The sequence below is a fragment of the Panulirus ornatus genome, chromosome 13 (assembly GCF_036320965.1).
Source record: "Panulirus ornatus isolate Po-2019 chromosome 13, ASM3632096v1, whole genome shotgun sequence".
Lineage (NCBI taxonomy): Eukaryota > Metazoa > Arthropoda > Malacostraca > Decapoda > Palinuridae > Panulirus > Panulirus ornatus.
In genome coordinates this window covers 46284404-46307921 of record NC_092236.1, presented here as the reverse complement: position 1 = coordinate 46307921, position 23518 = coordinate 46284404, and the positions used below count along the sequence as shown (strand labels likewise).

The following is a 23518-nucleotide window of genomic DNA, read 5'->3' as shown; positions in this document are numbered from 1 at the left end:
AATGTCTGAAATCTGAATCAGATAAAAAAGTGTATTTCAAACCAATTTATAACTGCGGTAACCTGTCGTGATATTAATAATAAAGATGCCGGGGTATCTATGATTGCGATGCCAAGATGTTTTACCAGCAGCTTACAATTTCTATTTATTTAAGGACAGTCTTTGTTATTGCAGTATTTCCAGTCTTGTCTAAAAAATGCATTAATGATTTTCTTTCGAAGTATTTCACTAATGTGCAAATAATGATATACAGTAATAATTTCTTATAATCTGTAAATGTTCATTAAAAGACATTTAGAAGCTGTAAATGTATACTAATCCATCAATTTTAATATAATGCTACAAATCTGAATAATTCTGCAAAGTATTAAATGCAATTCACATCTTTAAAAAAAAAAGTTAAAACTCCTGAAAAATTGTTGGTTCTGCTGAGGGAGACGTGTCAGTCGGAACTTTCGTAGGAAGTCGTTGTCAACAACATGTATCTGAGGGAGTTATTATCATTTCTGGGCATTTTGTCAATTATTGGCGTTGCCGAAAGTTATTTCATCACTGTAGACGCCCATGCTGAGGAATGCTTCTTCGAGAAAGTTACAACAGGAACAAAACTTGGTAAGTTCATATATCTTTTCGGGAACTTCGTCCAAACTTAGAGCATCTGGTATGAACTACTGTATTAAAGTATATGTTTGTCCAGTGTGAATTGTTCGTGAAGAAGATTTATTTTGTGTATGTTTGAGATAGGTTGTCTCCACTGCACCAGATGTAATTTTGTTTATATCTTTTGGTCTATAGTCTAAATCTAGTAAGGAGGGCAGTCTTTAGAATCTTGTAAGCTGACGTAGAATCTAAGGCATAAGCATTTACAGCATATGTGATCAATTATTTTTGTGTTTTAAGAAATGTGGCGTGTTGGTGAAATTTTGGTGCTCAGAGGAGGGTATTGACACAGTTAACTGGTAATTGTCTAGAATAACTCCGCATCTCTGTTCGAGTTGAGTGATTACTGATTTCTGTTCTGTAGTGTTATTGTGACATGTAAAGGAAACGGTAACATGCGGAGCATGATTTGGAATAGTATATTGTATTGAATGATATTGAATAAGTCAATACGTGTTTAGCATATCAGGGAGAATGTGGAGTTAGTGTGAAAGTAGGTAATGCACTTGTAGAAATATCATAAAGACGTATGAAAACCTTATAGAGTAGCAAAATGTTAGTAGAAACATACCAGCTTAATATTTTTCTCTTGCTGTGGATTGCTCAGTCTGTCATTTGTTGATGCCAGTGGTTATGTTAATGGTAAGTTTTTATGAATTTAATTAGTATATATTGACTAGAATATAAAACAGTAAGATAAATCTTGACTGCTACAGACCTCAGGTGAGTATTTTTGTTGATTTTTTTCCGTGCATTATTCACTGATACTGAGCCCCGAAAGTTTGTGGGAGTCTCCAGGATTGGGTTTTGTCAACGAGATGTAAAGAATATTTAAAGAAGTTATGAAAAGGAGAAAAAACTTGGAAGATTATCCATGTTTGTTGCTGTACAGGATTTTACATTTGGCACACCTTGCATGCTCGACATCTTACGTGTTTATCGACATTTTCTGACTCATACATCTTCTCTTTCCCATTATCAAAAGATCTTTATGAAATGAACTTTTTTGAGTGAGTGCATAGAGTTCAACATCCATTGAGTCAGTATCACCGTATTTAGTGCCCCAAAGACTTGGTAATCAGCCATTAACTGGCATGGGATGCTCCATGTATGTATGTCAGGGCCATATCTTCCAGCATTATGTTATATGGTTAACTTGGCTCTAGGATTCTTTCTTCATAAGGAAAAAGTATGTATTCCAATTGAATTGGAAAGGCAACCACTGTAAGTCCAGATAGAGTCCCTACAGGGTAATAAAATCTTCTTCATTATAAAGGTATCTGATACTGTAGGATTTTTTTCAGATGATAATTATAGTTTTATGTGAAATAGGCTCACCTGCAATACTGATAAAGTGCACTCCAATTTGAATGATGGTGGGAAGAGGCAGCTTGTATGTTATGGTATTAAGGCTCATGTAAGTGTTTGTAAAAGGGATGAAAGTATATTTTTTAAAACTCATTATTCAAAATGATACCTGTAAGACTCTCGTTTCCTTGTCCAATTTGAGCATTTGTCACATGGTACTGGTTGCCAATTGAACCTTCTGGAAATTAATAAATGTTTTTGAAACTGGAAAACCTGTCATCTTCCTACAGAGTTGCTATTTGATCCTGCCAACCACATATAAGTGAATATTGAAAATCATTATCTGTGCATTGATTTTACATACATACTGGGTACTTTAGGAATTTATTAAAAAAAAGGGGGTGACTGTATTGTTGACAGGTTGGTAAATGTATATTAAATGTATATATGATTCATGGTGAGGTGCCTGAGGATTGGTGGAATGCTTGCATAGTGCCATTGTACAAAGGCAAAGGGGATAAGAGTGAGTGCTCAAATTACAAAGGTATAAGTTCGTTGAGTATTCCTGGTAAATTATATGGGAGGGTATTGATTGAGAGGGCGAAGGCATGTACAGAGCATCAGATTGGGGAAGAGCAGTGTGGTTTCAGAAGTGGTAGAGGATGTGTGGATCAGGTGTTTGCTTTGAAGAATGTATGTGAAAAATACTTAGATAAACAAATGGATTTGTATGTAGCATTTATGGATCTGGAGAGGGCATATGATAGAATTGATAGAGATGCTCTGTGGAAGGTTTTAAGAATATATGGTGTGGGAGGCAAGTTGTTAGAAGCAGTGAAAAGTTTTTATCGAGGATGTGGGGCATCTGTACGTGTAGGAAGAGAGGAAAGTGATTGGTTCTCGGTGAATGTGGGTTTGCGGCAGGGGTGTGTGATGTCTCCATGGTTGTTTAATTTGTTTATGGATGGGGTTGTTAGGGAGGTGAATGCAAGAGTTTTGGAAAGAGGGGCAAGTATGCAGTCTGTTGTGGATGAGAGAGCTTGGGAAGTGAGTCAGTTGTTGTTCGCTGATGACACAGCGCTGATGGCTGATTCATGTAAGGAACTGCAGAAGCTGGTGACTGAGTTTGGTAAAGTGTGGGAAAGAAGAAAGTTGAGAGTAAATGTGAATAAGAGCAAGGTTATTAGGTACAGTAGGGTTGAGGGTCAAGTCAATTGGGAGGTAAGTTTGAATGGAGAAAAACTGGAGGAAGTGAAGTGTTTTAGATATCTGGGAGTGGATTTGGCAGCGGATGTAACCATGGAAGCAGGAGTGAATCATAGGGTGGGGGAGGAGGCGAAAATCCTGGGAGCCTTGAAGAATGTGTGGAAGTCGAGAACATTATCTCTGAAAGCAAAAATGGGTATGTTTGAAGGAATAGTGGTTCCAGCAATGTTGTATGGTTGCGAGGCGTGGGCTATGGATAGAGTTGTGCGCAGGAGGATGGATGTGCTGGAAATGAGACGTTTGAGGACAATGTGTGGTGGGAGGTGGTTTGATCGAGTAAGTAACGTAAGAGTAAGAGAGATGTGTGGAAATAAAAAGAGTGTGGTTGAGAGAGCAGAAGAGGGTGTTTTGAAATGGTTTGGGCACATGGGGAGAATGAGTGAGGAAAGATTGACCAAGAGGATATATGTGTCGGAGGTGGAGGGAACGAGGAGAAGTGGGAGACCAAATTGGAGGTGGAAAGATGGAGTGAAAAAGATTTTTTGTGATCGGGGCCTGAACATGGAGGAGGGTGAAAGGAGGGCAAGGAATAGAGTGAATTGGATCGATGTGGTATACCGGGGTTGACGTGCTGTCAGTGGATTGAATCGGGGCATATGAAGCGTCTAGGGTGAACCATGGAAAGCTGTGTAGGTGTGTATATTTGCGTGTGTGGACGTATGTATATACATGTGTATGGGGGTTGGTTGGGCCATTTCTTTCGTCTGTTTCCTTGTGCTACCTTGCAAACGCGGGAGACAGCGACAAAGCAAAAAAAAAGAAAAAAGAAGTTTGTTGAGTATTCCTGGTAAATTAAATGAGAGGGTATTGATTGAGAGGGTGAAGGCATGTACAGAGCTTCAGATTGGGGAAGAGCAGTGTGGTTTCAGAAGTGGTAGAGGATGTGTGGATCAGGTGTATGCTTTGAAGAATGTATGTGAGAAATACTTAGAAAAGCAAATGGATCTGTATGTAGCATTTATGGATCTGGAGAAGGCATATGATGGAGTTGATAGAGATGCTCTCTGGAAGGTATTAATAATATATGGTATGGGAGGCAAATTGTTAGAAGCAGTGAAAAGTTTTTATTTAGGATGTAAGGCATTTGTACATGTAGGAAGAGTTGAAAGTGATTGGTTCTCAGTGAATTTAGGTGTGCGGCAGGGGTGTGTGATGTCACCATGGTTGTTTAATTTGTTTATGATAAGATGGGGTTGTTAGGGAGGTGAATGGAAGAGTTTTGGAAAGAGGGGCAAGTATGCAGTCTGTTGTGGATGAGAGAGCTTGGGAAGTGAGTCAGTTGTTGTTCGCTGATGGTATACAGCACTGGTGGCTGATTTATGTGAGAAACTGCAGAAGCTGGTGACTGAGTTTGGTAAAGTGTGTGAAAGAAGAAAGTTGAGAGTAAATGTGAATAAGAGCAAGGTTATTAGGTACAGTAGGTTTGAGAGTCAAGTCAATTGGGAGGTGAGTTTGAATGGAGAAAAACTGGAGGAAGTAAAGTGTTTTAGATATCTGGGAGTGGATTTGGCTGCGGATGGATCCATGGAAGCGGAAGTGAATCATAGGGTGGGGGAGGGGGCGAAAATCCTGGGAGCCTTGAAGAGTGTGTGGAAGTCGAGAACATTATCTCGGAAAGCAAAAATGGGTATGTTTGAAGGAATAGTGGTTCCAACAATGTTTTATGGTTGCGAGGTGTGGGCTATGGATAGAGTTGTGCGCAGGAGGGTGGATGTGCTGGAAATGAGATGTTTGAGGACAATATGTGGTGTGAGGTGGTTTGTTCAAGTAAGTAATAATAGGGTAAGAGAGATGTATGGTAATAAAAAGAGTGTGGTTGAGAGAGCAAAAGAGGGTGTTTTGGGCACATGGAGAGAATGAGTGAGGAAAGATTGATCAAGAGGATATATGTGTCGGAGGTGGAGGGAACGAGAAGTGGGAGACCAAATTGGAGGTGGAAAGATGGAGTGAAAAAGATTTTGAGTGATTGGGGCCTGAACATGCAGGAGGGTTAGAGGCGGGCAAGGAATAGAGTGGATTGGATCGATGTGGTATACCGGGGTCGACGTGCTGTCAGTGGATTGAATCAGGGCATGTAAGGCGTCTGGGGTAAACCATGGAAAGTTCTGTGGGGCCTGGATGTGGAAATTGAGCTGTGGTTTTGGGCATTATTACATGACAGCTAGAGACTGAGTGTGAACGAATGGGGCCTTTGTTGTCTTTTCCTAGCGCTACCTCGCACCCATGAGGGGGAAGGGGGATGTTATTCCATGTGTGGCGAGGTGGCGATGGGAATAAAGAAAGGGAGACAGTATGAATTATGTACATGTGTATATATGTATATGTCTGTGTGTATATATATATGTGTACATTGAGATGTATAGGTATGTATATTTGAGTGTGTGGACGTGTATGCATATACATGTGTATGGGGGTGGGTTGGGCCATATCTTTCGTCTGTTTCCATGCGCTACCTCGCAAACGCGGGAGACAGTGACAAAGCAAAAAAAAAAAATTATATATATATATATATATATATATATATATATATATATATATATATATATATATATATATATATATATTTTCTTTTTTTTTTTCTTTCGTACTATTCGCCATTTCCCGCATTAGCGAGGTAGCGTTAAGAACAGAGGACTGGGCCTTTGAGGGAATATCCTCACCTGGCCCCCTTATCTGTTCCTTCTTTTGGAAAATTGAAAAAAAAAGATAGGGGAGGATTTCCAGCCACCCGCTCCCTCCCCTTTTAGTCGCCTTCTACGACACGCAGGGAATACGTGGGAAGTATTCTTTCTCCCCTATCCCCAGGGATAATATATATATATATCTTTCAAACTATTCGCCATTTCCCGCATTAGCAAGGTAGCGTTAAGAACAGAGGACTGGGCCTTTGAGGGAATACCCTCACCTGGCCCAATTCTCTGTTCCTTCTTTTGGAAAATTGAAAAAAAAAAAAAAAAAAACCGAGGTGAGGATTTCCAGCCCCCTGCTCCCTCCCCTTTTAGTCGCCTTCTACGACACGCAGAGGATACGTGGGAAGTATTCTTAATCCCCTATCCCCAGGGATATATATATATATATATATATATATATATATATATATATATATATATATATATATATATATATATATATTTTCTTTCTTTTCTTTCAAACTATTCGCCATTTCCCGCATTAGCGAGGTAGCGTTAAGAACAGAGGAGTGGGCCTCTGAGGGAATACCCTCACCTGGCCCAGTTCTCTGTTCCTTCTTTTGGAAAATTAAAAAAAAACGAGAGGAGAGGATTTCCAGCCCCCCCGCTCCCTCCCACTTTAGTCGCCTTCTACGACATGCAGGGAATACGTGGGAAGTATTCTTTCTCCCCTATCCCCAGGGAACACACACACACACACACACACACACACACACACACACACACACACACACATATATATATATATATATATATATATATATATATATATATTTTTTTTTTTTTTTTTTTTTTTTTTCATACTATTCGCCATTTCCCGCGTTTGCGAGGTAGCGTTAAGAACAGAGGACTGGGCCTTAGAGGGAAAATCCTCACCTGGCCCCCTTCTCTGTTCCTTCTTTTGGAAAATAAAAAAAAAAAAACGAGAGGGGAGGATTTCCAGCCACCCGCTCCCTCCCCTTTTAGTCGCCTTCTACGACACGCAGGGAATACGTGGGAAGTATTCTTTCTCCCCTATCCCCAGGGATATATATATATATATATATATATATATTTTTTTTTTTTTTTTTTTTTTTATACTTTGTCGCTGTCTCCCGCGTTTGCGAGGTAGCGCAAGGAAACAGACGAAAGAAATGGCCCAACCCCCCCCCCCCCCCCCATACACATGTACATACACACGTCCACACACGCAAATATACATACCTACACAGCTTTCCATGGTTTACCCCAGACGCTTCACATGCCTTGATTCAATCCACTGACAGCACGTCAACCCCTGTATACCACATGACTCCAATTCACTCTATTCCTTGCCCTCCTTTCACCCTCCTGCATGTTCAGGCCCCGGTCACACAAAATCTTTTTCACTCCATCTTTCCACCTCCAATTTGGTCTCCCTCTTCTCCTCGTTCCCTCCACCTCCGACACATATATCCTCTTGGTCAATCTCTCCTCACTCATTCTCTCCATGTGCCCAAACCATTTCAAAACACCCTCTTCTGCTCTCTCAACCACGCTCTTTTTATTTCCACACATCTCTCTTACCCTTACGTTACTTACTCGATCAAACCACCTCACACCACACATTGTCCTCAAACATCTCATTTCCAGCACATCCATCCTCCTGCGCACATCTCTATCCATAGCCCACGCCTCGCAACCATACAACATTGTTGGAACCACTATTCCCTCAAACATACCCATTTTTGCTTTCCGAGATAATGTTCTCGACTTCCACACATTTTTCAAGGCTCCCAAAATTTTCGCCCCCTCCCCCACCCTATGATCCACTTCCGCTTCCATGGTTCCATCCGCTGACAGATCCACTCCCAGATATCTAAAACACTTCACTTCCTCCAGTTTTTCTCCATTCAAACTCACCTCCCAATTGACTTGACCCTCACCCCTACTGTACCTAATAACCTTGCTCTTATTCACATTTACTCTCAACTTTCTTCTTCCACACACTTTACCAAACTCAGTCACCAGCTTCTGCAGTTTCTCACATGAATCAGCCACCAGCGCTGTATCATCAGCGAACAACAACTGACTCACTTCCCAAGCTCTCTCATCCCCAAGAGACTTCATACTTGCCCCTCTTTCCAGGACTCTTGCATTTACCTCCCTTACAACCCCATCCATAAACAAATTAAACAACCATGGAGACATCACACACCCCTGCCGCAAACCTACATTCACTGAGAACCAATCACTTTCCTCTCTTCCTACACGTACACATGCCTTACATCCTCGATAAAAACTTTTCACTGCTTCTAACAACTTGCCTCCAACACCATATATTCTTAATACCTTCCACAGAGCATCTCTATCAACTCTATCATATGCCTTCTCCAGATCCATAAATGCTACATACAAATCCATTTGCTTTTCTAAGTATTTCTCACATACATTCTTCAAAGCAAACACCTGATCCACACATCCTCTACCACTTCTGAAACCGCACTGCTCTTCCCCAATCTGATGCTCTGTATATGCCTTCACCCTCTCAATCAATACCCTCCCATATAATTTACCAGGAATACTCAACAAACTTATACCTCTGTAATTTGAGCACTCACTCTTATCCCCTTTGCCTTTGTACAATGGCACTATGCACGCATTCCGCCAATCCTCAGGCACCTCACCATGAGTCATACATACATTAAATAACCTTACCAACCAGTCAACAATACAGTCACCCCCTTTTTTAATAAATTCCACTGCAATACCATCCAAACCTGCTGCCTTGCCGGCTTTCATCTTCCGCAAAGCTTTTACTACCTCTTCTCTGTTTACCAAATCAATTTCCCTAACCCTCTCACTTTGCACACCACCTCGACCAAAACACCCTATATCTGCCACTCTGTCATCAGACACATTCAACAAACCTTCAAAATACTCATTCCATCTCCTTCTCACATCATCGCTACTTGTTATCACCTCCCCATTTACGCCCTTCACTGAAGTTCCCATTTGCTCCCTTGTCTTACGCACCCTATTTACCTCCTTCCAGAACATCTTTTTATTCTCCCTAAAATTTACTGATAGTCTCTCACCCCAACTCTCATTTGCCCTTTTTTTCACCTCTTGCACCTTTCTCTTGACCTCCTGTCTCTTTCTTTTATACTTCTCCCACTCAATGATAGCATGAAGGTGAAACCGTACCCCAGCAGTTCATACAATTATATCTAACATGTAATTTTTCTATAAATGTGGCACAACATATTTCGTGCAGACAATCCACATCAGGTGCCAGCACTTAACAAAGTTATTTAAATCCCAACATCACACTTGAGTCCCGCCGTCCAGAAATCCTCCCCTCCTTGTATCAACTTTCTAAAATGGGAAACAGAAGAAGGAGTCACGCGGGGAGTGCTCATCCTCCTCGAAGGCTCAGAGTGGGGTGCCTAAATGTGTGTGGATGTAACCAAGATGTGAAAAAAGGAGAGATAGGTAGTATGTTTGAGGAAAGGAACCTGGATGTTTTGGCTCTGAGTGAAACGAAGCTCAAGGGTAAAGGGGAAGAGTGGTTTGGGAATGTCTGGGGAGTAAAGTCAGGGGTTAGTGAGAGGACAAGAGCAAGGGAAGGAGTAGCAATACTCCTGAAACAGGAGTTGTGGGAGTATGTGATAGAATGTAAGAAAGTAAATTCTCGATTAATATGGATAAAACTGAAAGTTGATGGAGAGAGGTGGGTGATTATTGGTGCATATGCACCTGGGCATGAGAAGAAAGATCATGAGAGGCAAGTGTTTTGGGAGCAGCTGAATGAGTGTGTTAGTGGTTTTGATGCACGAGACCGGGTTATAGTGATGGGTGATTTGAATGCAAAGGTGAGTAATGTGGCAGTTGAGGGAATAATTGGTATACATGGGGTGTTCAGTGTTGTAAATGGAAATGGTGAAGAGCTTGTAGATTTATGTGCTGAAAAAGGACTGATGATTGGGAATACCTGGTTTAAAAAGCGAGATATACATAAGTATACTTATGTAAGTAGGAGAGATGGCCAGAGAGCGTTGTTGGATTACGTGTTAATTGACAGGCGTGCGAAAGAGAGACTTTTGGATGTTAATGTGCTGAGAGGTGCAACTGGAGGGATGTCTGATCATTATCTTGTGGAGGCTAAGGTGAAGATTTGTATGGGTTTTCAGAAAAGAAGAGTGAATGTTGGGGTGAAGAGGGTGGTGAGAGTAAGTGAGCTTGGGAAGGAGACCTGTGTGAGGAAGTACCAGGAGAGACTGAGTACAGAATGGAAAAAGGTGAGAACAATGGAAGTAAGGGGAGTGGGGGAGGAATGGGATGTATTTAGGGAATCAGTGATGGATTGCGCTAAAGATGCTTGTGGCATGAGAAGAGTGGGAGGTGGGTTTTGCAGGGAAAAAATGCAATTGAGTGGGAGATGTATAAAAGAAAGAGACAGGAGGTCAAGAGAAAGGTGCAAGAGGTGAAAAAAAGGGCAAATGAGAGTTTGGGTGAGAGAGTATCATTAAATTTTAGGGAGAATATATATATATATATACACATATATGTATATCCCTGGGGATAGGGGAGAAAGAATACATCCCACCTATTCCCTGCGTATTGTAGAATGCGGCTAAAGGAAGAGAGTGGGAGGCTGGAAATCCAACCAACTAGTTTTTGATTTTCCAAAAGAAGGAACAGAGAAGGGGGTCAAGTGAGGATTTCCCTCAAAGGCACATTCCTCTGTTCTTAATGCTACCTTGCTAACGCGGGACACAAGGGGAAAGGGGAGTGGTGGGAGGAATGGGATGTATTTAGGAAAGCAGTGATGGCTGTCGCAAAAGATGCTTGTGGCTTGAGAAGCGTGGGAGGTGGGTAGATTAGAAAGGGTAGTGAGTGGTGGCATGAAGAAGTAAGATTATTAGTCAAAGAAAAGAGAGAGGCATTTGGACGAATTTTGCAGGGTTATAGTGCAAATGACTGGGAGATGTATAAAAGAAAGAGGCAGGAGGTCAAGAGAAAGGTGGAAGAGGTGAAAAAGAGGGCAAATGAGAGTTGGGGTAAGAGAGTATCATTAAATTTTAGGGAGAATAAAAAGATGTTTTGGAAGGAGGTAAATAAAATGCATAAGACAAGAGAACAAATGGGACCATCGGTGAAGGGGGCTAATGTGGAGGTGATGATAAGTAGTGGTGATATGAGGAGATGGAGTGAGTATTTTGAAGGTTTGTTGAATGTGTTAGATGATATAGTGGCAGATATAGGGTGTTTTGGTTGAGATGGTGTGCAAAGTGAGAGAGTTAGGAAGAATGATTTGGTAAAGAGAGAAGAGGTAGTAAAAGTTTGTTGGGTATTCCTGGTAAATTATATGGGAGGGTATTGATTGAGAGGGTGAAGGCATGTACAGAGCATCAGATTGGGGAAGAGCAGTGTGGTTTCAGAAATGGTAGAGGATGTGCTTTGAAGAATGTATATGAGAAATACTTGGAAAAGCAAATGGATTTGTATGTAGCATTTATGGATCTGGAGAAGGCATATGATAGAGTTGATAGAGATGCTCTGTGGAAGGTATTAAGAATATATGGTGTGGGAAGCAGGTTGTTAGAAAGAGTGAAAAGTTTTTATTGAGTATGTAAGGCATGTGTACGAGTAGGAAGAGAGGAAAGTAATTGGTTCTCAGTGAATGTCGGTTTGTGGCAGGGGTGCGTGATGTCTCCATGGTTGTTTAATTTGTTTATGGATGGGGCTGTTAGGGAGGTGAATGCAAGAGTTTTGGAGAGAGGGGCAAGTATGCAGTCTGTTGTGGACGAGAGAGCTTGGGAAGTGAGTCAGTTGTTGTTCGCTGATGATACAGTGCTGGTGGCTGATTCGTGTGAGAAACTGCAGAAACTGGTGACTGAGTTTGGTAAAGATTGTGAAAGAAGAAAACTGAGAGTGAATGTGAACAAGATCAAGGTTATTAGATACAGTAGGGTTGAGGGACAAGTCAATTGGGAGGTAAGTTTGAATGGAGAAAAACTGGAGGGAGTGAAGTGTTTTAGATTTCTGTGAGTGGATTTGGCAGCGGATGGAACCATTGAAGTGGAAACGAGTCACAGGGTGGGGGAGGGGGTGAATGTTCTGGGAGCATTGAAAAATGTGTGGAAGGCGAGAACATTCTCTCAGAAAGCAAAAATGGGTATGTTTGAAGGAATAGTGATTCCAACAATGTTATATGGTTGCAAGGCGTGGGCATTAGATAGAGTTGTGCGGAGAAGGGTTGGATGTGTTGGAAATGAGGTGCTTGAGGACAATATGTGGTGTGAGGTGGTTTGATCGAGTAAGTAATGAAAGGGTAAGAGAGATGTGTGGTAATAAAAAGAGTGTGGTTGAGAGAGCAGAAGAGGGTATTTTGAAATGGTTTGGTCACATGGAGAGAATGAGTGAGGAAAGATTGACAAAGAGGATATATGTGTCACAGGTGGAGGGAACGAGAAATGGGAGACCAAATTGGAGGTGGAAGGATGGAGTGAAAAAGATTTTGAGCGATCAGGTCCTAAACGTACTGGAGGGTGAAAGGTGAGGAAGGAATAGAGTGGATTATAACGATGTGGTATACCAGGCTCGATGTGCTGTCAATCGATTGAACCAGGGCATGTGAAGCGTCTGGATTAAACCATGAAAAATTTATGGGGCCTGGATGTGGAAAGGGAGCTGTGGTTTCAGTGCATTACACATGACAGCTAGAGACTGAGTGTGAATGAATGTGGCCTTTTGTCCTTTCCAAGCACTACCTCGTGGAGGGAGGGAGGGAGGATGCTATTTCATGTGTGGGAGGGGTAGCAATAGGGATGAATAAAGGCAGAAAGTATGAATTGTGTGAATTTGTATATGTATGTATGTATGTATGTATATGTATACGTTAAAATGTATAGGTATGTATATGTGCGTGTGTTGACGTGTATCTAAATACATGTGTATGCGGGTGGGTTAGGCTGTTCTTTCGTCTGTTCCTTGTGCTACCTCACAAACGCGGGAGACAGCAACAAAGTATAATAAAAAAAAGATAAAAAAAATGCATGTACGTATGTACATATGCATGTGGGTAGGTTGGGCCATTCTTTTGTCTGTTTCCTTGTACTACCTCACTAACGCGGGAGACAGCGTCAAAGTATAATAAAATATGAATAGATTATTCATACTTACTGGCTTTCATCCATTCCTGGCGCTGCCTTGCTCCACAGGAAAATGCAATCGCTACCCTCTGCTTCAGTGAGGTAGCGCCAGCAAAACAGAAAAAAGGCCACATTAGTTCACATGCAGTCTCTAGCTGTCATGTGTAATGCACCAAAACCACAGCTCCCTATCCACAATTAGGCCTCCTTGTATCATAGAAGGCGATCAAGTGTGTGTGTGTGACACAGAATATCATAATAGATCCATGATCTCTTGAATGGTTCTAGAAACACCACTAGGAAAGGGAAACATGAAAATCTTAAGCACTTTTGTGTATTGGCACATCTTAAGGGAACTGGTTACAGAGTGAGCAAATAGAAACAATTGTGATTATGTATACAGAGCTGTAGGAAACATTGAATAGGGTCATGTAAGCTTGTAATTTGTGTGAAGTGAGATTGGCACTATGGTCCACTTGACCCACCCCCTATTATACCTTGACATGACAAATTGTGATTGACCTCTCTCAGGTTATCCTTGTGTCAGGTGTTACCTGTGTAAGGTCATTCATATATGTCAGGAATTGTTTCCTAACTCACAGATATGCTGTTTACTGTGCCAAGATTTTATATATGATCCAGACCATATATAGCATGTTTGTAGTCAACTGCCAGAGGCATCCCATACTTTAAAGGGAACATCAGCCATCAATTTGTTAACTTTCTGACAGCTGAAGACAACAAACCTGTTGTGAGATATAGTAATAATGTTTATTTTGATCCAGTTTCTGCTAATCAAATTGGTGTATAAGTTGCATTCACTCTTGCCTTTGGATTTTGTCTTGGAAACTTGGTTCCTCCTCTTTACAGTGATGGACAAGACCATGACATTTCTAAAGTAAGTTCCTCAATAGCTGATGAGAAAAGAGAAAAAGGTTGGTGCTCATTGTTGAAGAAAAATTAGATGATGTAACTGAGGCTCATTCTTTTATCCAGATGCTTCTGTTCTTTAACCATTTGTAGCTCCCAGGGTAGTAGTATGTTTTATTGTGTACTGTATGTATTTAATCCTGAGGATAGGGGAGATATAACACTATTCATAAATATCCTGTGTTTTTTAACAGGTAACTAAGAGGGTTTGAAGTAATGCTGGAAATCCTTTTTTGTATCATTACTTTCCAAAAGAAGGAATATTTGGAAGGAGTATTGCTTTTCCAAGATACTGTCACCTATTCCTGACAGGAAATGGAGAACAGGTTTTAAAGAAGGACTTGTTTCTCCAACTTTAGCAAAGTAGCATCAGGAACAAATAAGCAGCAGCTTCATTTGAACTCGTCTGTCATACTGAAACCATCATATATCATCCATAGCCAAGTTCTAATCATCTTTTGCATGATATAGAATGTGACAAGAGTTAGGAGGAGGGGGAAATGAAAATATTTCTCTTATAGTAACTTCTGAAGATTAGGCCTAGAGAGAACCAAAGAGCCAAGCAAGGATTTTTTTGAAGTCCCAATTGTCTGTTCTTGATGCCCCCCCCCCCCCCCTCTCTGGTGAGAAAGGTGAAAAAAAGTAGATATTATTTCTCTGATATTCACAGAAGAGTATGGATTTCCTGATTTTATGAGAGGTGCTTAGTAGAGGGATAGCTTTTTCCACCCAAGAGGATTTGGATTATCCTTGAAGTACCTAAGAAAGAAGAGGTAATAGACATTGTATCTAAAGTCCCTGTTGAGTTGAGATATTCCTCCTAGAGTAGGGCTTGTTCCTTTATACGTTTAATGGTCACTCATTTAGCTACATGTGTACCAGAATCCTTAATACATGATAATGTAATTTTCCATTCAAATTCTTTTATTGTTCTTCCACGCTTTAACCCATTTTTGACTTCTCATTTATTTATACATTTGTTTATTCATGAAAACACAAGACTTACCTACTTGTCTTTTGCAGGGTTAGCTTTTGAAGTAGCTGAAGGTGGCTTTCTTGACATAGATATCAAGATTTACAGCCCTGATGGAAAGACCATTCATGAAGGTGAACGTGAATCCAATGGCCGATACACATTTCCTGCCAGCATGGATGGCGTTTACACTTACTGCTTCTCAAACAAAATGTCTACCATGACCCCCAAGATTGTTATGTTCTCTATGGAGCTTGGTGAAGAATCCAAATCTGATCACGGTGCTGCAAATACTGAGGAAGGTGAGATATTAAAGATAAACTACGTAAGGAGATAACAGTAGGACTAATTTATAGTCCCTCACACAGATACCAGAGGTAGAAAAAAGGTTTTATTATCAGTTAGCAAAAAATTTTAATGAATGATATTCTCTCATATAAGGTTTTAACATACTGTTATCAAAGTGGGAGGATCACTTTCCAGTAGCTCTGGGTGAGGACTTTACCTAGATTTTCTTGATAGTGCCCTCATCCAATTAGATGAGAAACCTACTCACAATGAGAATATATTCAGTTTTAACTGCAGATGAGGATCTTGTTAATGATGTTGAAGTTCGAGAAAAGTTTGGTACATGTGATCATTGACAAATTACTTTTTAGGCGCTTTCAACACTACATTTGATGTTGGTCAACTTGACAGTCGTTAAAAGTACCTGATTCTAAAAATGCAAATTTTCATGATCTTTGCATTGCTCTTGGCAGGCAAACCTGGGATATGGTCAATGACGATTACATGAACATAGCTTGGAAAACCTTAAGTAAAGCCCTTAAAGCATTGGAGGGATCATACGTGCCAATTCGTAGTGGATAGTACATTTCTAAAATGAAGCCTAGGTGGTGGAATGGTGAAATAAAAAAGTACCCTTTGTCTAAGAAATTATATCATAAGAAACCCAGGATTCCAATAACCAACATGATAAGAGTAAGTCATATAAATTTGGGTAGAGAAATCAAGTGTTTTATATAATAAAGCAAATGTCAATATAAAGTGTATATTTCTGAAAAAAGCAAAAGAAACCCAAAGGAGTTTTACACTTATATTAGAAGCTAGAGAGTCATTACCCAGTCCTGTTTTTTTTTCATACTTGATTGCCATTTCCAGCTTTAGTGAGGTAGTGCCATGGAACAGAAGAGAGGCCACATCTACTTACATCCATTTGCTAGCTGTTATGTGTAATGTACCAAAACCACAGATCCGTATCACAACCAAACCTCACAGACCTTTCCATGTTTTATCCTGTATGCTTCACTTACTCTGGTTCAATCCATTGACAGCATGTGGACCCCAGTATACCATACTGTTCCAATAAACTATCCTGTGTATGCCTTTCACACTCCTATATGTTCAGGCCTCTATTGCCCAATATCTTTTTCACTCCATCCCTCTATCTTTGATTTGGTCTCCCTGTTCTTTTTCCCTTACTTCGACACATATATTCTATTTCTCACCCTTTCCTCACTCATTCTCTCCTCATTTGTCCAGACCATTTCAGCACCACCTATTCTGCTCTCTCAACCACACACTCATTATTACCACACATATCTCCTACCCTTTCATTACTTATTGATCATACTTAGTTAATCAAACCACCCTCCTCCGCACTGTCTTATCTATAGCCCATGCCTTACATCCATATGATGTTGTTGGGACTACCATTCCTTCAGACATACCTATTTTTGCCCTCACTGATAATGTTCTCTTTTTCCACACATTCTTCAGTGCTCACATTACCTTCACCATCTTTGACTGACTTCCACTTATGTGGTTCCATTCACTGCCATGTTCACTCCTAGATATCTAAAACTTTTCACTTCCTCCAGTTTTTCTCATTCAAACTCACGCCCCAACTAACCTGCCCCTCAGCTTTGCTCAACCTAATAACCTTGCTTTTATTCACATTCACTCTCAACTTTCTCCTTTCTTTTACTCATCCAAATACAGTCACTAATTTCTGTAGTTCCTCACTTGAATCTGCTACCAGTGCTGTATCATCAGCAAACAACAACTGACTTATTTCCCAGACCCTCTCATCCCTCTTGACTGCATACTTGCCTCTTTCTCCAAGACTCCTGTAATTACCTCCCTTATCACCCCATCCATAAACAAATTGAATGGCAATGGTGCTACACCATATATTCTTGAGACCTTCCACAAAGCATCTCTATCAACCCTGTTGTATACCTTCTCCAGATTTATAAATGCCGCATTAAAATCCATCTATTTTTGAGAGTATTTCTCACGCTCAATCTTTAAAGCAAACACCTGATCCACACATCCTCTACCACTTGTGAAACTGGTCCTCTCCAATCTGATGCTCTATACATGCCTTCATCCTCTCAATCAATACCCTCTAATGCAACTTACCAGGTGTACTCAACATATTTATGCCTTTATCCCCTTGCCTTTGTACAGTGGCACTATACATGTATTCTGCCAATCCTCAGGCACCTCACTATGATCCATCCATGTATGCATACACACACATTGAAAATCCTTACAAACCAATAAACATTACAGTCACCTTCTTTCTTGATAAATTCTCCTGCAATACCATCCACGCTGGCAACCTTGCCATATTTCATCTTGTGCAAAGCTTTTACCACCACTGCTTTCTTCATGAAACCACTCTCCATGACTCTCACTTCACATACCACCCCGTCCAAAACACCTTATATCTGCTACTCTGTCATCAACACAATTAACAATCCTTCAGAATACTCACACAATCTCCTCACTTCATCACTTCCTGTTAACACTTTTTCTTTGCGCCTTTCACTGATGTTCTCATTTGTTCTCTTGTCTTTTGCACTTTATTTACCTCCTGCCAAAATATCTTATTCTCCCTAAAGTTTACAGATGCTCACACACCCAAGTACTCCATGTGTAAACAGAGCAGCTGTTCAGAAGAAAAGAAGTTTTGACTTTAAACAGGATACCCAATTTCTTACAGACTTAGCTATTCCTGTTATGTCGGGTTTCCAAGAAAGAGTGGATGTTACGACAATACCAAGTAAGTTCATTGAGAGAAGAGGTGGAATTGCAGAACCATTAAAGGAGAGACAAGAGTTGTGAGGAGTTTTCGATAGACAGATGGGTAGAAACTGGGTCGAGGAAGCATTAAACTGAACTGGATTTCATCTACCCCGCCGAGATATCCTGTCTGATTTTATTGAGAAAGCTGTGTCAAGAGTAGATACAGATCGAGTGAGAGAAGACAGGGCAAAATTGAAGAATGTGGATGAATGTGGTGTTGAGTCATTAGCTTATGAGTGCATTTGATTATTTATGGAGAAGAGGAAATGTTGAAAAAAAGGAGAAAAAGTGTATGGGACAGGACAAAACCTTGGGAGACACCACTGTTGATGGAGAAATGGGAGCATGCTGATCCATCAACAACCACAGAGATAGATCAGCCGGAGAGGAAGCTAGATATGAAAGAGCATAGTGAGGGAAGGGAGCTGAGAGATGAGACCTCAGTGCCACCCCCTTTCAAAAGCTCTGGATATGTCAAGGGCAACTACATGTCTCCCCAAAATCTTTCAGGGATGATGACCAGACATTAGTAAGATAGGAAAGAATATCACCTGTGGATCTCTCCTTATGGAGGCCATGCTGATGATCAGGGAGAGAACTGTTATTTTTGAGGTGTTTGAGGATATGGGAGTTAAGGAGGGATTCAGAAGCTTTGGAAACAGTAGATGTCAAAGCAGTAGGATGGCAGAAGGGTGAGAATGGTCACCCTTCTTAGGGATGTGATGTATCAGTGCATGCATCCAAGGAGAAGGAAAAGTTTTGTTCTTTAAATTGAAATGGAACAGACAAGCAAGCACAGGTGCAAGTTCAGAGGCACACTCTTTCAGTACACACCGATGGATGCCATTGGGTACGAAATCACTGCTTGTGTCCAGAAAGAGAGATGTGCTTTTTGGACAGTCCAAAAAAGATTACGGGGAGGGGCATAGGATTAGCAAGAGGAAACCAGGGGATGAATGGATGTTAGAGTCACCCAAGGTGGAGTTAGGGAAGAAATGTTACCAATGAGAATTGCTTTGTCTGTGGGAGAGTCAGCTATAATACCGTCAGAATGGAAAAGTGAAGGAAAGGTAGAGCAGCAGAAGTTGCTAGAGATTCCTGTAGCTAAAGACCAGGAAGGCCTATCACTGGATGACAAGGAGAGGTTACTGCACTTCCTTTTAATAGAAAAATGCTTTGCCTGATGGATAATGTGCTTGCATTGATTATGGGCAGTGATAAAAGCTGATTGGGAGCCAGAGGAAGGAGAGTTTTTTCAAGCTTAATATGCTTAATCTTTTACCAGAATGGCCTCAGAACAGGAACAGTTGAACCATGGATTGGCTTAAGAGGTCATCTTGGAGGAAGGGGGAATAGATGCTTCCATTCCTGAATGAATAAAATCTGCTATGTGTTTGGCAGAGACAGAGGCATCACATTGGAGACAGTAATCAACCCAGGAAGAATCAGAAAAGAAGTTCCATAAGTTTTTCCAGTCACCTTTGTTGAGGTGCCAGTATCTATACTTAGAAAGGGCAGCTGGAGGGAGAGGTGTCATTGAAATAGATACATTCATGAGAGTGAAATCAGATGACCCAATTAGGGGCAAGAATGTGTATATACAACAGGATGGACTAGAGGTGAAAAACAGATCTAGAATATTTGAAGAGTGGTCACAGCTGTCAAGAATATGAGTAGGATGGGAGATAATTTGCTTCACACAAATCTCTTTTCCAAGCTCACTTATTCTCATCACTTTCTTCTCTCCGACATTATTTCCTTTTTTGCTAACCTCTACAAATCTTCACCCTCGTCTCCAAAAGATTTTTTTTTTTTTTTTTTTTTTTTTTATACTTTGTCGCTGTCTCCCGCGTTTGCGAGGTAGCGCAAGGAAACAGACGAAAGAAATGGCCCAACCCCCCCCCATACACATGTACATACACACGTCCACACACGGAAATATACATACCTACACAGCTTTCCATGGTTTACCCCGGACGCTTCACATGCCTTGATTCAATCCACTGACAGCACGTCAACCCCTGTATACCACATCGCTCCAATTCACTCTATTCCTTGCCCTCCTTTCACCCTCCTGCATGTTCAGGCCCCGATCACACAAAATCCTTTTCACTCCATCTTTCCACCTCCAATTTGGTCTCCCTCTTCTCCTCGTTCCCACCACCTCCGACACATATATCCTCTTGGTCAATCTTTCCTCACTCATTCTCTCCATGTGCCCAAACCATTTCAAAACACCCTCTTCTGCTCTCTCAACCACGCTCTTTTTATTTCCACACATCTCTCTTACCCTTACGTTACTTACTCGATCAAACCACCTCACACCACACATTGTCCTCAAACATCTCATTTCCAGCACATCCATCCTCCTGCGCACAACTCTATCCATAGCCCACGCCTCGCAACCATACAACATTGTTGGAACTACTATTCCTTCAAACATACCCATTTTTGCTTTCCGGGATAATGTTCTCGACATCCACACATTTTTCAAGGCTCCCAAAATTTTCGCCCCCTCCCCCACCCTATGATCCACTTCCGCTTCCATGGTTCCATCCGCTGACAGATCCACTCCCAGATATCTAAAACACTTCACTTCCTCCAGTTTTTCACCATTCAAACTCACCTCCCAATTGACTTGACCCTCAACCCTACTGTACCTAATAACCTTGCTCTTATTCACATTTACTCTTAACTTTCTTCTTCCACACACTTTACCAAACTCCGTCACCAGCTTCTGCAGTTTCTCACATGAATCCGCCACCAGCGCTGTATCATCAGCGAACAACAACTGACTCACTTCCCAAGCTCTCTCATCCCCAACAGACTTCATACTTGCCCCTCTTTCCAAGACTCTTGCATTTACCTCCCTAACAACCCCATCCATAAACAAATTAAACAACCATGGAGACATCACACACCCCTGCCGCAAACCTACATTCACTGAGAACCAATCACTTTCCTCTCTTCCTACACGTACACATGCCTTACATCCTCGATAAAAACTTTTCACTGCTTCTAACAACTTGCCTCCCACACCATATATTCTTAATACCTTCCACAGAGCATCTCTATCAACTCTATCATATGCCTTCTCCAGATCCATAAATGCTACATACAAATCCATTTGCTTTTCTAAGTATTTCTCACATACATTCTTCAAAGCAAACACCTGATCCACACATCCTCTACCACTTCTGAAACCACACTGCTCTTCCCCAATCTGATGCTCTGTACATGCCTTCACCCTCTCAATCAATACCCTCCCATATAATTTACCAGGAATACTCAACAAACTTATACCTCTGTAATTTGAGCACTCACTCTTTTCCCCTTTGCCTTTGTACAATGGCACTATGCACGCATTCCGCCAATCCTCAGGCACCTCACCATGAGTCATACATACATTAAATAACCTTACCAACCAGTCAACAATACAGTCCAAAAGATAGAGATCAGATATCCCTCCAGCTGCCCTTTTCAGCAAATTTACATCCACACACATTTAGATACCCCATCCTCAGCCTCTGAGGAGGATGAGCACTCCCTGCATGGCTCCTTCTATTAACTCTTTTTGAAAGTGAAACACAAGAAGTTAGGGTTAACCATCTCACCGCTCCCTCCCCCTTGAGTTGCCTTCTACGACATGTAGGGAACTCAGGTTAGAATTCTTTTTCCCCTGTCCTAGAGATAACCCAGTCATTAGTTCCATTAATTATGGAAAATAGTGATTTGATTCAAGACAAGGAAGCCACGTCAGAAATGTTGAATGACTTCTTTGCATCTGTATTTACGATCAAAAACACAACCCATTTCCCGAAACCAGTTTTATTGGTAAAAGAGGGTAAAATTCTTCAACAAATTGATATAAAAGCTGGTGGTATACTTTCAGTGATATGAAAATTTATAATTAATGAAGTGGTAGGTCCTGGTATGTTGTATATGAGATCAATGAAAGAGGTGATAATTGAGGCAGTTAAGCCCTTGACTGCTCATTTCAGTAGGTCACTTACTTTGTGAAAATTCCACATGAATGGATGTTTGCCAGTGTAACACTGTCATTCAAAAAAGGAAAATTGTTGTTGAATTGGCCAATGTCTGTAGTTGGAAAACTTATTGAAACTATCATTCAAGATAAAACTGTAAATCACTGATAGGACCACTTTTTAGTAAACAATTCACTCATGTCTAACAAATTTGCTTCATTTCTTTTATGACCTAATCAGCATGTATGACAAAAATACACAGTTGATGTTATCTATCAAGTTTCAAAATGCTTACGATACGATTCCACACCAAACTTTACTCGCAAAAGTTAAGTCACATGGTATTGATGGCATTGTACTTCAGTGGATAGGAAATTGGTTGACTGGCCATACACAGAGAGTTGTGATTGATGGCCCAGTCTCAGAATGATTAGATGTAACAGGTGGAGTACCACAGCGATCACTCTTTTTTTCATACATATTAATGAAAACTGTAATGGGCTGCATTGCAAGATATGAGATTTTGCTGATGATACAAAGCTGGAAAGTAAATCTACAGATGATCTTCAATGTTTGCAGCTTCAAACTGACATGAACAAACTAATGGACTAGACGCATAGGGGGTAAATGAATTTAGATACTAATAAGTGAAGAGTTATGTGTTGATAGTAAAAAAGAAAGGCAAGCTTCAGTATGGATTCTTTAGAACTGCAAAAGGTAAATAAGGAAGAAGACTAAGGTGTAATAATCCCTGGTGACCTAAGACTAAGTAAGCAGTGCAGAGAAACAGTGCAAAGAGTGAATAAAATTCTTGGATACATATGTAGGCCTTTGAATTTAAGCCCAGGGAAATTGTCCTTACTCTTTACAGTTCAATGGATCATTCACATCTTGAATACTGTGTTCAGCTTTGGTCATCTTACCTAAGAAAAAAAAGACAAAAAGTGGGAGAGTACAGCGTCGAGCTGCAAAGTTGATACCGGACCAGGCAACGAATCTTACGAGAGTAGATGAAATGACTTGAATCTATTCAAGAATCTATTGATTTAGAAAGAAGGTTGAGAGATGATTGAATATAAGTATTCAAAATGATCAATGCCTTTGTTAATCTTGATCTGTCACGTTACATAATGCTTGATTTACTGATTTTACTCGTAGTAATGGATACAGACTTGTGGGTTTACTTTTTACCTCAGATTAGGTGAAGTGCTTTTTCTTCAACAGGACTTTCAACATATGTAACGACTTGCCAGTTAGCATAGTTGAAAGCAGTACTAAAGATACTTTTAAGAATAGACTTGATAAATACTTCACTCCAAGTCCATGGCTATCATTATTTGTACCTTCTTAGTCACAATGACAATTGGCAAATTATTTTCTTTGAATTATGTGTATGCCTTCTAGCTTTTGCCACACTCATCTGTAAGTTTCTCGAATCTTCCATAATCACAAACAGCCTAGAAAGGACCCAATGGTCTGTTGCTGTTTGATTTTATT

At 40.6% G+C, this 23518-nt stretch overlaps 1 protein-coding gene across 1 annotated transcript in view; it reads left to right on the top strand.

The window, feature by feature from the left end:
- Positions 1 to 425: 425 nt before the first annotated feature.
- The window catches only part of CHOp24 (transmembrane p24 trafficking protein CHOp24), a 34259-nt gene continuing 11166 nt past the window's right edge, over positions 426 to 23518 (top strand). The window contains exons 1-2 of the mRNA XM_071668791.1: positions 426 to 612; positions 14993 to 15244. Coding sequence (XP_071524892.1) covers positions 480 to 612; positions 14993 to 15244 — 385 coding nt within the window. The 5' untranslated portion in view covers positions 426 to 479. The remainder of the gene's footprint in view (positions 613 to 14992; positions 15245 to 23518) is intronic.